The sequence below is a fragment of the Geotrypetes seraphini genome, chromosome 3 (assembly GCF_902459505.1).
Source record: "Geotrypetes seraphini chromosome 3, aGeoSer1.1, whole genome shotgun sequence".
In the NCBI taxonomy this organism is placed as follows: Eukaryota; Metazoa; Chordata; class Amphibia; order Gymnophiona; family Dermophiidae; genus Geotrypetes; species Geotrypetes seraphini.
In genome coordinates this window covers 148,606,203-148,623,688 of record NC_047086.1, presented here as the reverse complement: position 1 = coordinate 148,623,688, position 17,486 = coordinate 148,606,203, and the positions used below count along the sequence as shown (strand labels likewise).

The 17,486-nt window shown below is 46.4% G+C and overlaps 1 protein-coding gene across 7 annotated transcripts in view; it reads right to left on the bottom strand.

The window, feature by feature from the left end:
- The window catches only part of TBC1D32 (TBC1 domain family member 32), a 301,306-nt gene that overhangs the window by 6,967 nt on the left and 276,853 nt on the right, over window positions 1-17,486 (bottom strand). For all 7 annotated transcript variants that reach the window (XM_033939045.1, XM_033939043.1, XM_033939042.1 and 4 more), the window contains one exon: window positions 15,591-15,779. In XM_033939045.1, the coding sequence (XP_033794936.1) occupies window positions 15,591-15,779 (189 nt within the window). The remainder of the gene's footprint in view (window positions 1-15,590; window positions 15,780-17,486) is intronic.

Genomic DNA, 17,486 nt, shown 5'->3' with positions numbered 1-17,486 from the left:
GTTGAAAATCTAAGATATCCTCCGCCAGAAAAATCGTGCCAAAAACGTCCGTGGAGACATTGTTAAAAAATAAAAATACACGAAAATAGGGGTTTTGGAGGTGGGAATCCTGAACTCTATCCTCAGAAATGACTGCATTTCAGAGCCCCCCCACCCCAATTTTCCCATAGGAAATAATGAGACTGTATTTACAGTTCAAGTTTCAGTTCTGTGCCTGTCAACTTTCCTTGCAGCTTAAGTGGATGGAAATGATTTCTACCTCAGAAACTTCTCCAAAGAATTCCAAAACTTAAAATCTTTGGGCTGCCAGTCGAAGGGACCCAGACTGAGACCTCAACCCCATGGAACTTCAAAGTGCAATAGGGGCTGGAAAATACGCAGCTGGCACTCTGATACCCTAAGGCAGTGATTCCCAACCCTGTCCTGGAGGAACACCAGGCCAATCGGGTTTTCAGGCTAGCCCTAATGAATATGCATGAGAGAGATTTGCATATGATGGAAGTGATAGGCATGCAAATTTGCTTCATGCATATTCATTAGGGCTAGCCTGAAAACCCAATTGGCCTGGTGTTCCTCCAGGACAGGGTTGGGAACCACTGCCCTAAGGGTTCTTACACAGGGTGCTCCTCAACCTGCGCTTAAGCCTCTGAAAAATTCAGAGGGCAAACTGGCTCCCAGGAGAACAGACTCCGAGCCCTGAAAATACACAACAGGCTGGCTCCCCAGGTCTAACTGAAGGCTTGCCTTGCGGAGCTGCAGTGTAGCTCAGCGTAGCCTGAATCCTTTCCCTGGCAGAGAACCCCTAAGTAAGGGCACTGGTTGCGATCCCTGGACTCCAGCAGCAGCGGTTCGGTGTTTCCTCTACCTGCCCGCAGGCTCCTACAGAGACGGACCCCTGACGTCATTGGGTCCGTCTCTAATTACTTTAAAGTGCAGCCGCTGCCGCGGCTTTCTGGGGAGCTGTTACTGACCTGGAGGGATATAGAGAGGAGGCTTGTTGCGATCCCTGGACTCCAGCAGCAGCGGTTCCGTGTTTCCTCTACCTGCCCGCAGGCTCCTACAGAGACGGACCCCTGACATCATTGGGTCCGTCTCTAATTACTTTAAAGTGCAGCCGCTGCCGCGGCTTTCTGGGGAGCTGTTACTGACCTGGAGGGATATAGAGAGGAGGCTTGTTGCGATCCCTGGACTCCAGCAGCAGCGGTTCCGTGTTTCCTCTACCTGCCCGCAGGCTCCTACAGAGACGGACCCCTGACGTCATTGGGTCCGTCTCTAATTACTTTAAAGTGCAGCCGCTGCCGCGGCTTTCTGGGGAGCTGTTACTGACCTGGAGGGATATAGAGAGGAGGCTTGTTGCGATCCCTGGACTCCAGCAGCAGTGGTTCGGTGTTTCCTCTACCTGCCCGCAGGCTCCTACAGAGACGGACCCCTGTCGTCATTGGGTCCGTCTCTAATTACTTTAAAGTGCAGCTGCTTGATCCAAGATGGCCGCGGTGCAGACGCTCTGAGAGCGACGCTTCTGACCTCTCCATTCTTATTTTTTCTTTTTACTTGCGAATTGGCTGTTCCCTACCTAGGATGCCAAAGAGAAGGGGCAGGAATGCTGTTGGCGCCTCACGGCGCTCCGAGGTGCCCTCCTTCGGCAGGATTGAAGAAATGTTGCGGCGGATGCAGGAGGCAGCCCTGCCTGAGTCGGGAGCAAGCCCGCTGAGAGCACCGGATGGGGGCGAGACCGGCAATGTCTCTCCAGGGCTCGAGACCACCTTGAGCCCTGACCCGAGAGCTCCACCTCCGTGTCCCCGGTTGGCAAGTTCCCCAGGGGTGGAGGAAACCCCGGAGATGGGGGAAGTACTCCCCCAAGAGGCAGCAGGGTCATCATGGGAGACTGAGGCAGTACTCTCTGTTCAGGGAGCAGCTGCAGAAGAAGCCGGGGGAGGTTATGTAACCGGAGGTGAAAGATTCCAGGCAGGACCTAACCAGGGGAACTTTTCTTCTCTTGACGGTGAGCATTTTAGCATTCTGCACTGTTTTCCTACTATTGAAAAACCAGCACAAATGACCTTAGATTCACTGTGGGATTTGATCGTAAATTTCACTAAGACAATTAGTCCCAACTTCCAACATATTGAAAGGAAATTGAATCAACATTCTAGAGAGCTCAAAGATTTGTCAACGGAAGTGACTATCTCAAAGAACACTACTCGAAAGCTTGATCAAGAAATATCTATGACTAAACAAGTTCAGCAGTCCCTAATCAAAGATAATATCAATTTACGGAAGAAAATTGAGACACTTGAAAATAATTCTAGGAATAATAATTTAAGATTAATTAATTTCCCTAGATTGACTTCGGTTACTCCTAGGGAAATGCTTAGGAGATATCTGATAGAAATTTTACAGGTTCCAGAAGAAACTTTACCACCATTTGTTCAAGTGTATTACTTGCCAAATAAAGAAGGGGCGCAAACGCAAGTTAATGTATTGTATCAAGCACCAATGAATGTATCTGAACTGTTGGAATCTTCAGAAATAGAAACAGTAGTACCTTCAACAATGATTTTGACCGTAGCTCTCGCTTTGGATAAAACATGGTTGTTGAGACTTTTCTTCAAAAACAGAAAGAAAGAGTTCCTCGGGTGCAAAATACAAATGTTTCCTGATCTTTCTAAAGAAACTCAAAGTCGGCAAAGAGAATTTTTGTTGTTGAAACCTGTAGTCACTTCACTGGGAGCAACTTTTTATTTGCGACATTCATGCAAGTATATAATCTGCTACCGTTCAATAAAATATGTTTTCTTTGAACCACAACAACTAACAGCTTTTCTGGCTATGTCCAGATTGGATAAAGAGAAACTATCAGCTCCATAATTAATATACCTGCCTTTTCTCAGTTTGTCTGTAATTTATCTTCTAATAATATTTCTTTAGCTCGCTTTAAGAAATCTTGGATCCACTTTTTGAGGACTTGAGTTGAGTTGGTTGGAAGTTTTTTCCTGTTTTAATTTTATTTGGATAGTTTATGATTTATATTGTTATAGGTCATATCTCAACTAATTTACTTTCTGTACAAATGAATACTTGTAATGTCATTTGAAAATTAATAAATAATTATATATAAAGTGCAGCCGCTGCTGCGGCTTTCTGGGGAGCTGTTACTGACCTGGAGGGATATAGAGAGGAGGCTTGTTGCGATCCCTGGACTCCAGCAGCAACGGTTCGGTGTTTCCTCTACCTGCTCGCAGGCTCCTACAGAGACGGGCCCCTGACGTCATTGGGTCCGTCTCTAATTACTGTAAAGTGCAGCTGCTGCCGCGGCTTTCTGGAGAGCTGTTTCTGACCTGGAGGGATATAGAGAGGAGGCTTGTTGCGGTCCCTGGACTCCAGCAGCAGCAGTTCGGTGTTTCCTCTACCTGCCCGCAGGCTCCTACAGAGACGGGCCCCTGACGTCATTGGGTCCGTCTCTAATTACTTTAAAGTGCAGCCGCTGCCGCGGTTGCGGCTGCAGCCGCAAGGCATGGCCGAAGGGGCGTGCCCTAAGGGGCAAGCCAGGCCCCTTGGGAGCCCAGCTGGAATTGGCTGGTAACATTACTTATACTTCTTATAATTTTTTATATGTATGTTTGAATATGGGGAAAAGAAAAATTAAACCAAAAAGTTCAACACCAGTGGTATCTGGTCCCATGGACAGACATTTAACAGTATTATCTAATAATCCACTTGTGGCACCATTAAATGTTGATTCCTCCTTGTCAGGAGCTTCAATAAGCCCCCTCGAACGGACTCCTCCCCTTCACCCAGTGATAGTGGGAATATAAACCCTACTATATCCGATGGACAAGTGGTTTCATCTACCCATACAAGTAAATTAGTTTATGCTGAAATACCTAAACCATTGATTTTCTCTGGTGGAGTGGAAGAAAATCCACGAACAGAGGAAACACAGGATATTACTTTAAAGGACTTATGGTTAGGAATAACTAGAGTGGAAGGGTTTCTCAGGACAACGATGAAACAAATGGGAGATTTTTCTCAGTTAATTTCTTCCAAATTAGAAAATGTTGATTCTAATTTAGGTTGTTTGGATAAACGATTGAATATTGTCGAAACTCAATGTAATAATTTACAAGCTGTCTCGGTATCAGCTGTTAAAGATTCTACTGTGATACATTCCAAAATTGAATCTATGAAGAATATGAATAGAGTGAAAAATCTCCACTTGGTCAATTTTCCAGTAACTCATTTATTGTCACCTGAAATCTTATTAAGGAAGTTTTTTAAAGAAGTACTGGGAATGGCCAATGCGGAGAATTTTCCAATAAATAATTATTATTATATTCCTCCAAAAAAAGTTGAATCTGCCCAGGAGGTGGACCATCTGACCACACCAGAGGTAAATTTGACTGAATTTCTGGAAGATACACAGGATGTGATTCAGAGTCGGTCCACCCTGGTAATAACATGCATGAGTGAGATGGACAAGATGTTGATAATGAAACTTTACTTCAAAAACAGGTTAATGAAATTTTGTGTGGATTTGGTTAGGATTTTTCTGGATGTATCTAGAACTACTCAATTGAGGAGGAAAGAATTTCTGAAATTGAAGGATAGAGTTTTGGCCCTGGAGGCATCCTTTTACCTGAAATTTCCCTGTAAATGTTTGGTTAAGTTACAAGATATTGAGTATGCTTTTTGGGATCCTATACAACTACAACAATTTTTAGTTGCAAGAGAATAGAAATGAGATTTGTTTCATCTAGCTGAGAATATGAGGAGAATTAATTCAAATTAATATTCCATTTTTAAGGAATGATTCAAGGTTCTCTAGTGAGAGCCGAGAATTATTGTCCTTTACTTTCTTGAATTTATCTGATGAGAAATAGTAACATGTGCTCCCCATTAATGTGGGCTTAAAAGGAATTATGTATGTATGGTTTGATTATGTATTGTTTTATGTGATTTTCCTTTTTTCCTTTGGAATTGTTGGATATTGTAAAGTATTCAAAATTATAAATAAAAAAAATTTAAAAAAAAAAGGTAAGGGCACCAAAGCCACCAAAAAAGCAAACTTTTACGAAAAAAATAAAAGTAAAGCAGAGTATAACAGAAACACCTCTGCACGGTTCACTTGCAGAAGGAAAAAACTGAAAGGGACACTATTCCACTGGCAATGTGGGAGGTGTTGAAAGCTGTGAGTAGCACACTTTTGCAAGACCTGGTTCGCAGGTTTGGTTGTCCTGAAGAGATGTAACAGAACATGTAATAGACAGCCCCTGCTCAGAAGAACTTACAATCTAATTTAGACAGACAGGACATAAAGGGGTTGGAGAGGTTTGTTGCACAGAGAATGATATGATGGACATATTTCCTGTTGGAGCTGTTTAGCTTCTTTGTATTTCTAGTGCAATGGAACACTGGTGAAGTCGAGCAGGAACTCTGCTTTTGGTGTGTATATTTACCTTATGTGGTCATTCACTATTATACTGCTGTCAAATTTGCTAGTTTCCTTAATTTCTGTTAACATTTCTTCATCTGTATAACTTTTCTAGCTTGGCAAATGGAAGTATAGCCCTTCCAGTACTCTCCTTCCCTTCACACATAGCAAATATTGGCAGATAAGACTTGCATGATTCATTCAGTCTGCCCAACAAGGTGGCCAGATTTATATCTGACAATCTGAACAGGCTACACTTCTTCATGATTAAACACACACACTTAGGGCTCCTTTTACTAAGGTGCGCTAGGGCTTTAACGCGCGGAATAGCACGCGCACACTAGACCTTAACCCATTAGTATTTTTGTGTAGCGCAGGGTTAGCGTGCGCTAAAAATGTTAGCGCAGCTTAGTAAAAGGAGTCCTTAATCTCTAGATGTCTACCCGGCTCTAGTCCTACTTTCCAGCTACTGGAGTTGCTGTCAATGCCCTCTTAATATCTCTCTGCCATTTACAGGATCTGGACCCTAGAATTCTGCCAGCATTGGTCTTTCTTCCCAACTTTTGATGCCCACCAAAGCTCACTTCAGATATGAGGTAATTTAAGTTTTGCCATAAAGATTTTACATATCTATTTCCTGCTGAATTTTTATCTTGTTAGATACAACACCCTCTTTAAAACATAGCACCACCCCTCCAATTTGATCTATCCTATAATTGTGATATAATTTTGTACCCTGGTAACACAGTGTCCCATTGGTTGTCCTCCTTCCACCAGGCCTCTGGAATGCTTATGAGGTTTACCTCTTAATTTAGTGCTATATATATATTTTTTTTTTCTTTAATTTATAGCTTTTTTCTTATTACAATCAAGTATAATAATTACAACTTGAATCAGATCCATACATCCAAGTAGAAATAAAAAGAAAAAAAAGAAGAAATAACTTCTCAGATATTTAGTCCACAATATTGAGAGAAATCAACAGGAGCCTGCTGTCAAAAAAGAAGACCCAAAAGCTGTTTCTTATATCTTAAAATGTTAATAAAGATGATTGAACTAAAAAAAAAAGCTGTTTCTTCCTGAGCTGCCATGTCCATTCTATAGGCCTTTCTAAAAGTATGGCTTGTGGACCACATAACTGCTCTAAAGATCTCTTCAGGTGACACCGATCTCGATTCCACCCATGAAGTCGCCACAATCCTAGTGGAGTGAGCCTGCATAGAAAAGGGTGGTTGCTTACTGTACCCAATATATGCCACAGAAATAGCCACCCAAATCCACCGAGAAATTAAAGCCCTAGATGCACAATTTCCCCAGTGGCTAGGATTTGTGAGGACAAAAGTGATCTGATAGATGAAAGGGGTTTGTAACTTTCAGGTAACACAGTAGAGCTCTGCATACATCCAGCAGGGATAGCACCTTGTCCTTTTTCTTCAACCCCTTAGTATGGAACACAGGTAACTACAACTCCTGATTCATTAGGAAGGCAGAAATGACTTTCTACAAAAAGGGAAATATAGGTAAGACGGTCCAATCTGAAGCAGAAAAACAGATGTCAAGGCAACAAACAGACAGGGCAGGCCGTCACAACTTATATGTCTTTGTATGCAGGGAAAGCAGTGAAGCAGAGAAAGGGCTCCCTGCCGAAAGGGCTTGTATCTCCAACACTCTCCTCACTGAGGAGATAGCCAGCAGAAAATCCTTCTTAATAGTAAGGTCCATAAGAGACGCTTACTCCAGCGGCTTCTCAGCAGCCTTACACAGAGTGTAGCTAGGTTAAGGTTCCATGAAGCCGAAGGCTGATGCATCGGTAGCCTCAGTCTCGAAGCCCCTTTCAAAAATCTTGAGATGTCTGGATGAAAGACAAGAGAGACATTATCTACATGACTCCTGAAAGAGGAGAAGCTGGCTACCTGCACCTTAAGAGAAAAAACTGCTAGGCCCTTCTCAAGGCTGCTCTGAAGAAAAGCTAAAACTGCTGCAAGAGGAGTCCAAGAAAGATCCAAGCCCTCCTTAGCACACCAATCCCGGAAGGCCTTCCAAGCCTTCACATATGCAGAAACTGTAGCCGGTTTCTTGGACCTAAAGAGGATAGCAATCACCACTTATAAAGAACCCTTGTATGCTAAACACACACCAAGAACCATGCTGTAAGCCCAAAGCATTCCGGATCCCCTAGGGTCGCAGGACCTTAGAGAGCAGCTCCAGCTTGAGACACTGATCCTTCTGCAGGCGTACAAGATCTGCATACCATGGATGTCATGGCCAATCCGAAGCAACCAGAATCACTAGCTCAGGATGATCGGCAATTCTCCTTATTACCCTGCTGATCATGGGCCATGAAGGAAAGGCATATAGCAGACTTGTTCGAGGTTAGGGCTGAACTAGCGAAGCCACCACAGTGCTTCCTGGCTTGTTTCTTTGGCTGAAGAACTGAGACACTTTCTTGTTGGTCGCCAATGCCATGAGGTTGAGCGTTTAGGTCCCCCAGCACTTCACTATTCTGTTGAAAGCTCTCCTGGACAGAGACTACTCTTCTGGGTCTAATGTCTCAGGCGTCCTTGGACGTCGTGTACCTGGACTTCAGCAAAGCATTTGACAGCGTCCCACACCGCAGGCTGCTGAACAAGATGAAATCGATGGGGTTGGGAGAGACTCTAACTACATGGGTCAAAGATTGGCTTAGTGGCAGACTTCAGAGGGTGGTGGTTAATGGTACCCTCTCTAAAATGTCGGAAGTGACTAGCGGAGTGCCACAGGGTTCAGTCCTGGGCCCTCTCCTCTTCAACATATTCATTGGGGATCTGACTCAAGGGCTTCAAGGCAAGGTAACCTTATTCGCTGATGATGCCAAACTATGCAATATAGTAAATGACTATAATCTAAAAGATGCTATGGAGCAAGACCTGCGTACTTTAGAAAGCTGGTCCTCGATCTGGCAGCTGGGCTTCAACGCCAAAAAATGTAAGGTCATGCATCTCGGAAACAGAAATCCTTGCAGAACTTACACCCTGAATGGAGAAACTTTAATCAGAACTACGGCAGAACGAGACTTAGGAGTAATCATCAGTGCTGATATGAAAGCTGCCACTCAAGTGGAGAAGGCTTCATCTAAAGCGCGGCAGATGATAGGTTGTATCAGGAGAAGCTTCGTCAGCAGGAAGCCTGAAGTCATGATGCCATTGTACAGAGCCATGGTGAGACCTCATCTAGAATACTGTGTGCAATTTTGGAGGCCACATTACTGTAAAGATGTGCACAGAGTTGAATCGGTTCAGCGGATGGCCACCAGGATGGTCTCGGGGCTAAAGGGTCTCCCGTACGAGGAAAGACTGAGCAAGTTGCAGCTCTACTCTCTCGAGGAGCGTAGGGAGAGGGGAGACATGATTGAGACATTTAAGTACATCACGGGACGGGTTGAGGTGGAAGATGATATCTTTTTCCTGAAGGGACCCTCGACCACAAGAGGTCATCCGCTCAAACTCAGGGGAGGGAAGTTTCGTGGAGACGCCAGGAAGTACTTCTTCACGGAGAGAGTGATTGAGCATTGGAACAAGCTTCCAATGCAGGTGATAGAGGCACACAGCGTCCCAGACTTCAAGAATAAATGGGATACCTATGTAGGATCACTACGGGGGTCATCCAAAGGATAGGATCACTAGGGTATAGACTTGAAAGAGCAGGTAAGTAGAATGGCATTATTACTATTCTACTTGAAGGGGACATTAGACTTAAAGGGGAGGGTCGATGGTGTGGGCAGACTTGATGGGCTGTAGCCCTTATCTGCCGTCATCTTTCTATGTTTCTAATGTCTATCTGCTGAGAAAGTCAGCCTGTACATTCTCCACTTCTGATACGTGCACTGCAGATAGTGCTTGCAGGTGAGTCTCGGCCCAATGAAAAAAACAGAGAAGCCTCCCTCTGCAGCGGATCAGTCTTGGTACCCTCCCCCTGCCTGTTGATGTAAATGCCCATGAGTTGAGTCTATTTCATTTGAAAAGAAACTCTGGAATGGGCATAGGATGAAGTTAAGAGGTGATAGGCTCAGGAGTAATCTAAGGAAATACTTTTTTACAGAAAAGGTGGTAGATGCATGGAACAGTCTCCCGGAAGAGGTGGTGGAGACAGAGACTGTGTCTGAATTCAAGAAAGCCTGGGATAGTCATGTAGGATCTCTTAGAGAGAGGAAGAGATAATGGTTACTGCGTATGGGCAGACTGGATGGGCCATTTGGCCTTTATCTGCCATCATGTTTCAATGGTGCAGGCTGGAAAATGGTGGAGATTTGCTGCCTCAGACAATCCTTTAAAAAAGAAAAGTGCCAAAAAGGGGCTCTACTTGTTTCTTCTGGCTGCCACTCAGACTGGGTTAGAGGCTAAATCTCTGGACCCCACAATCCTTGTCCTCTTCAAGGGGGGATGCAGCCTGCACCAGATAAAGTCCTCTAGACCATCTCTGGTGCCAGTCAGCTTGTGCTCAAGCCCCAAGTAATTTTTAGAATTGAAGGCGTGAGCAACACTCCAAGAGAAATGGTCCCCGAACAACAGAAGAGTTAGAGCAGGCTGGCCAGGCAGATGCCCTGCAACAGAGTTTCCCTCTCGGCTACAGACCATAGGCACCAAGGCAGAGCTGACCCAGGAGTTCTGGGTACCTCTAGAGCACCATAAAAAACGCTCAAAAGTAATAAAAAAACTGATAATAAGAAGCCCAAAGAACAGAGCAGAGAAAGACACCTTCCAACTTGGGTGTAGAAGGAAGAACTGAGAAGCTTGGAGCAGAGTCAAAGGAGGAGGAGCTAAAAAATACAGAGGATGCCTTCTACACAGAACTCACGAATAAGGATATACAACCCAATGGTCAAGAATCATGTACCTTTTGCACTAGAAATATAGTTTCTCTAGTTCTACTTGTTCTCAGAGAAAAAAGACATTCTGAAATTGGTATGATTTAATTTACATAAACATGAAAATATTCAATGGCCATTGGCATAAGAAGTGAAAATGGATTGATTGCTCTCAAAACAAGTCTCTAGTAGCAGAGAGTGTGGCACAGTGGTTAAAACTACAGGCTCAGCACCCTGGGGTTGTGGGTTCAAACCCACGCTGCTCCTTGTGACCCTAGGCAAGTCACTTAATCCCCCCCCCATTGCCCCAGGTATATTAGATAGATTGTGAGCCCGCTGGGACAGACAGGGAAAAATTCTTGACTACTGAATAAACTCAAGTACCGTATTTTCGCGGATATAACGCGCACCATTGTAAAACGCGCACAGGGGTATAGCGCGCAGAAATCACGATGATATGTACAAAAACTTTTCTATACCGCGCTCAGGCATATAACGCGCATGCTGCCCGACTCTCCTCTGGCCACCCCGACTCTCCTTTCGCCCTCCCCGACTCTCATCTGGTTGCCCCGACTCACCCTGACTTTCGGTGCACTGCCCCGACTCTCCTCTGGTTGCCCCGACTCACCGTTCACCCGCCCTGACTTTCGGTGCACTGCCCCGCCTCTCCGTGCCTGTCCCCCTTGAAGTCCTGTCCCCCCTTGAAGGTCTGCCTGTCCCCCCTTGAAGGTCTGCCTGTCCCCCCTTGAAGTCCTGTCCCCCTTGAAGGTCTGCCTGTCCCCCTTGAAGATCTGCCTGTCCCCCCTTGAAGTCCTGTCCCCATCCTGAAAGCCTGATGCCCCCCCTCGACGTCCGATTCTTCTCCCCCCTCGGCAGGACCACTCGCACCCCCACCCCGAAGGACCGCCGACTCCCCGACAATATTGGGCCAGGAGGGAGCCCAAATCCTCCTGGCCACGGCGACCCCCTAACCCCACCCCGCACTACATTACGGGCAGGAGGGATCCCAGGCCCTCCTGCCCTCGACGCAAACCCCCTCCCCCCAACGACCGCCCCCCCCCAAGAACCTCCGCCCGTCCCACAGCCGACCCGCGACCCCCCTGGCCGACCCCCACGACACCCCCACCCGCCTTCCCCGTACTTTGTGTAGTTGGGCCAGAAGGGAGCCCAAACCCTCCTGGCCACGGCGACCCCCTAACCCCACCCCGCACTACATTACGGGCAGGAGGGATCCCAGGCCCTCCTGCCCTCGACGCAAACCCCCCTCCCTCCAACGACCGCCCCCCCCCAAGAACCTCCGACCGACCCGCGACCCCCCTGGCCGACCCCCCCACCCCCCTTCCCCGTACCTTTGGAAGTTGGCCGGACAGACGGGAGCCAAACCCGCCTGTCCGGCAGGCAGCCAACGAAGGAATGAGGCCGGATTGGCCCATCCGTCCTAAAGCTCCGCCTACTGGTGGGGCCTAAGGCGCGTGGGCCAATCAGAATAGGCCCTGGAGCCTTAGGTCCCACCTGGGGGCGCGGCCTGAGGCACATGGGCCAAACCCGACCATGTGTCTCAGGCCGCGCCCCCAGGTGGGACCTAAGGCTCCAGGGCCTATTCTGATTGGCCCACGCGCCTTAGGCCCCACCAGTAGGCGGAGCTTTAGGACGGATGGGCCAATCCGGCCTCATTCCTTCGGTGGCTGCCTGCCGGACAGGCGGGTTTGGCTCCCGTCTGTCCGGCCAACTTCCAAAGGTACGGGGAAGGGGGGTGGGGGGGTCGGCCAGGGGGGTCGCGGGTCGGTCGGAGGTTCTTGGGGGGGGGGCGGTCGTTGGAGGGAGGGGGGTTTGCGTCGAGGGCAGGAGGGCCTGGGATCCCTCCTGCCCGTAATGTAGTGCGGGGTGGGGTTAGGGGGTCGCCGTGGCCAGGAGGGTTTGGGCTCCCTTCTGGCCCAACTACACAAAGTACGGGGAAGGCGGGTGGGGGTGTCGTGGGGGTCGGCCAGGGGGGTCGCGGGTCGGCTGGGGGACGGGCGGAGGTTCTTGGGGGGGGGGGCGGTCGTTGGGGGGAGGGGGTTTGCGTCGAGGGCAGGAGGGCCTGGGATCCCTCCTGCCCGTAATGTAGTGCGGGGTGGGGTTAGGGGGTCGCCGTGGCCAGGAGGGTTTGGGCTCCCTCCTGGCCCGATATTGTTGGGGAGTCGGCGGTCCTTCGGGGTGAGGGTGCGAGTGGTCCTGCCGGGGGGGGGGATGTATCGGACGTCGGGGAGTCGGCCGGGCAAGAGGGCTTGGGCTCCCTCTTGCTCCGATCGTGGATGCGGGTGCGGGTGGGAGCGCGTGCGAGCGGTCGTTCGGGGTGGGGGTGCGAGCGGTCCTGCTGGGGGGGTGAATCGGGCGTCGGGCGGGGTGGGAACTATGTTTAAAAACTTTTCTATACCGCGCTCAGGCATATAACGCGCGAGGGGTATGCGCGGTACGTAAAATCACGTATAACGCGCGCGTTATATCCGCGAAAATACGGTAAACCATTCTGAGTTCTCCTGGGAGAAAGGTATAGAAAATTGAATAAATAAATAAATAAAATAAATGTCCTTCCCTTTGCATGGTCCAGCATCTCTCTCTCCCCAATCCCTGCCTGTGGCTCCATAAAGTGTCTGAATTCCCTCCTTCCCTCACACCTTAAAATCAAGTCTTCACTCTTGCAACACCAGTAGTACTCATATGCTGCTTGCAGCATGCACCAAGGCTTTCTCTCTGACCTGTTCCGCCCCCTTCTGAAACAAATTCCTGGTTTCTCAAGGGTGAGACAAGTCAGAGGGAAAGTCCTGCTGCAGGCAGTGTCCTAGTATCACTGCTGCTGTGAAGAATTCATTTTAAGGTACAACAGGGGGAGTAGAGAATTGGGATAGCTATATGGAACCGTGGGTGGGAGAGGTGTCAACTGTGTACAGGTGGTGGGAGAAAAGAGGGAAAGAGTGAGAAAAGGAGAGAGGGAGGGAGAGATATTTGATTTAGAAAGGGGGAGGAGAGAGATAGAGAAAGAAATAATAGACTTGGAGGAGAGATATTGGACAATTGGAGAGAAGGAGCAATTGGTCCTTTAAACTATATCATAGCCATTTGAGGAGGAGCTATGGAGACCTGGGTCACCCACCCAAAAGCTCCTCCCCCTCAAAATCTGCAGCACTTATTCAATGGTTGGTGGGGTTGCTGAAGCCCCACCAGTTGAAGAAATCCGCTGACTGAGCCAGCCACCTTTTTCCTTGTACTGCCTCAGGAAATCAATGGAATGCTGCCAGTTGCTGACATCAGCACTCCTCGAACCTGCTCAGTTTGCGCATGAACTGAGCATGCTTGGGGTGTGCTGCATCAGTACCTTTAATCATGCGATTAATCACATGATTAAAAAATTTAATCAAAATGCAGCCCTAGTTTCTAGTACACTATTGTTTTGTTCTGCTTTCATACAACTAAGAAAGAGACTTATATTATTCCTTAAACAATCTAATATAATAAAATGGTAGGACGCGCATGCGCACTAAAAAAATTATGTTCCCTGATCCCGTCGAGGAAACACGATTGCGCATGCGCGGCTCCGGCGGCGGCTTTCAAATAAAAAAAAAAATTTCCATAGCTGCGGCGGCCTTCCTCACCCCCGGCTCCTCTCTCGAACTGGACGGTCCCCGCGTCTGCCTACCCCCCCCCCCCAACGAATCAATAAATCGAGCTGGGCCGCCCTCCGCAACAGACCAGAGGACTTCTTTGCCGCTCACCCCCCTTCCCTTGCCGCTGACTCGAATACCTACCTGGCGATTCAAGAAGCCTGTGCAGCAGTCTTTACACGCTGCTTCAGGCCCTTCTACTGCCCTGATTTGTTCGGCAGAGCAAATAAGCGCAGTAGAAGGACCCGAAGCAGCGTGTGAAGACTGCTGCACAGGCTGCTTGAATCGCCGACTTACAAGGGAAGGGAAGGGGGGGCGCAAGGACTCTATCCGAGTCTGCGGCGGCGGCTTTCAAATTAAAAAAAAAACAGGTACACAACTGCGGCGGCCTTCCTCACCCCTGCCTCCTTTCTCGAATGTAGGCAGCACTATAAACACGCTGCTTTGCGCCCTTCTCTGCCGATTTCCTCTGCTGGGTCTCTGATGACATCATCGGAGACAGACACGGCAGAGGAAATCGCCAGTTGAAGGCCGCTAAGCAGCGTGTTTAAAGTGCTGCCTACGCGGCTGGAGTCCCGAGGTTTGTCGGCGGTGGGAGGGTCAGGAGCAGGCCGGATCGACAACGCCAGTAAAAGAAGGGGGAGGGGCCGAACGGAGCAGGGAAGAGAAGGTAAGAAAAGGGAAAGGGGGAGTGGTGGAAAATCCTGCTACTGCTTCTACACAGGAAAGGGGGGGGGATAGAAGGGAAATGCTATTGCTGCTGCATAGGGAAGTGGGATGGAAATGCTGCTGCACAGGGAAATGGGGAAAATGACAGGGGCAGGGAGAGGGACAGAAAGACAGACAGAGAAAGGGGGCCAGAGAGAGAGTCAGCGGGAGAGGGAAAGGGGGCTGCTTTGGGGGGAGGGGTGTGCTTGGGGCAAACAGCCATGGAGAGACAGGGAGAGGGATATGGTGCTACTTTGGGGGGAGGGGTGTGCTGGGGGGGAAGACAGAAGAGGGCCATGGAGAGACATTTGGGGGGGAGGTGGGTGCTGGGGGCAGACAGCTTTGCTCGGGGGGGGGAAGGGGGTGACAGAAAGATACAGACAGCGGCCAAGGAGAGATAAAGAAACACAGACAGACACATCTATTCTAGTTAATGTAACGGGCTTGACATAAATGCTGGATAGGGGGCAGAAAGAGAGACAAATAGAAAGAAAGACAAATAATAGGAGGGAGGGAGACAGAAAGAAAAGAAGAAAGACACAAGGGCAGGGAGTGAGACAGAAAGAAAGAAAGACAGACATACATATATTCTAGCACCCGTTAATGTAATGGGCTTAAAGACTAGTTACAATATAAAAAATTATTCTGCCACTTTCAATTGTAACAAAGAATTAATTTATTCTGAATTACCATAATTGTTTTTTGTTGTTTACTTTTTCAACACAGTTTAGCAAGGAACTTTGAATGTGAAGACTAAAAACTAGCTAATTACACTATGGGTCGGGTCTAGAAAAAAATGAATTTGAAATTCCTCACGGATAAACAAAGTGTGGGATAAACAAATATGACAAAAATCAACGTTTAATTTTGCACAAGGTTCTGTTAGTTGACTACAAATTACTTTCTTGTGAAAATAAAATAATTTTAATGTGTACATGGCCTGCTTGCAATAAAAACAGCCACCTACCTTAAGAAAAACTTGAAGGTCTTGAGCCTGTGTGTGCTGGAGAATGTCTTGTTGTAGATGTTTAAAGACAGATACACACATGTAGATTTGGTAATCGGGACCCAGGAGAATACAAGTAGTAATATAATGACAGATCTCAGTCCAATCCAAATAATTCCAGAAACACTGAGTTAGCCAGTGCTGACAGATCTGAAATTGGAAAAAAAAAAAGTCACAAAATATCTGAACATAATATATGGTACAAATTTTTGAAGTTTCTTCATTGTACAACGCAGCACAGGTTGAACAGATTTCAGGAGATTAAAAAAATAGAATTTTGGTAACTAGGGAACTGACATTTGGAAGAGTGGAGGTTTTGCAGTTGGACAATTTGCTGTTTTAGGAGAGAGAGAAGACTGAGAGACAGGTTTGCTGTCCCAGAGAAAACATATGAAATAGGAATTAAACTATTTAAGTTCACAATTTAGTGATATGAGGTAAGAGTATTTAAACCAATTCTACATAATTTTAGGCCATAGAAATGATTCAGATTATTTTATGTATATGAATTACTTGTTGCACAATTGTAGTTTGAAAATCTAATAAAGATATATATATATATATATATATATATATATGTATATATATATATGTATATATGTATATATATATATATGTATATATATATATATATATATATATATATATATATATATATATATGTATATATATATATATAAAAGAAATGATTCAGATTGAATCAGCAGTTCATGGTTTTTCTCCATGTGGGTTTCTCAATGGATTATGCAGGAGATCTTTCAATGAGAAAGCAATCTATCCTGCCTGGAAGAAGCTTTATGTAGAAGTACTGGGGAGCTATGAGGGGCAGGAGCAGTGGTGCTATGCTACTGGGTGAATGTGGTCTATGATACAAAGCACAATAATAATAAGCATTATCCCATGGTAAATATGGTCAAAATGAAGCTAAAACAACTTTCTGAGATACAGTTTTCTTTGATTATTAATGACTTAATCCTGCTTGCTTTGTCAGTCCTATCACCACTCTACTAATATAATCACTTTTTTACTCGTCCCTCCTACCTTTATACAAGGTTTGACAAATCCCAAGGCACAATGATCATTATGGTGTCTGAGATATACCTATGAGGGGCGTTAATTTATCTGAGTATGAAAGAAAATAGCAAGCATGTTGAAACACGTCTGTGTATGTTGCAACATGTCTCAACATTACTCATGCACAGTTGTGGCTCAGTGTGAGTCTAACATTCCAAGAGACAAATCAAGTAAGAAACTGCTAGATTTGGAGTGATAAAATTTCTCACAAAAGGGAAAAATCTAAAAGACATCCATAAAAATATGATTGAAGTTTATGGTGAATCTGCCCCATCATCTTACAAAGTAAAATTTTGGAGCCAACAGTTTAAGTGGGGTAGAGAGTCCATTGAAGATGACCCTCACACTGGATGGCCTGTGGAGGCAACTCCCACAGAAATGTGCAATAAAGTCGAGGATTTGATTTTGTCAGACAGATGAATTAAGGTTTCCTGAATAATTGAAGAAATGGGCATCTCGTCAGGTACAGTTTGGAAAATAATTAATGAAAAGTTGGGCATGTACAAGGTTAGTGCAAGATGGGTTCCAAGAATGCTGACGCCATGTCAGAAGGCCACGAGGTTCCAGTGCTGTCAGAACTTTGAAATGCTCCATGAAGACCAAGTTAATTTTTTGTTTGGTGACTGGAAATGAGACTTGGGTCTATCACAAAGATCTTGAATCCAAAATGGAGTCAATGCAGTGGAAGCACAAATCATCCCCCACCCCAAAAACTTCAAGACAAAAAAATTTTCGGGCAAAGATATGGCAACTGTCTTCTGGAATGATGAAAGACTTTTGCTT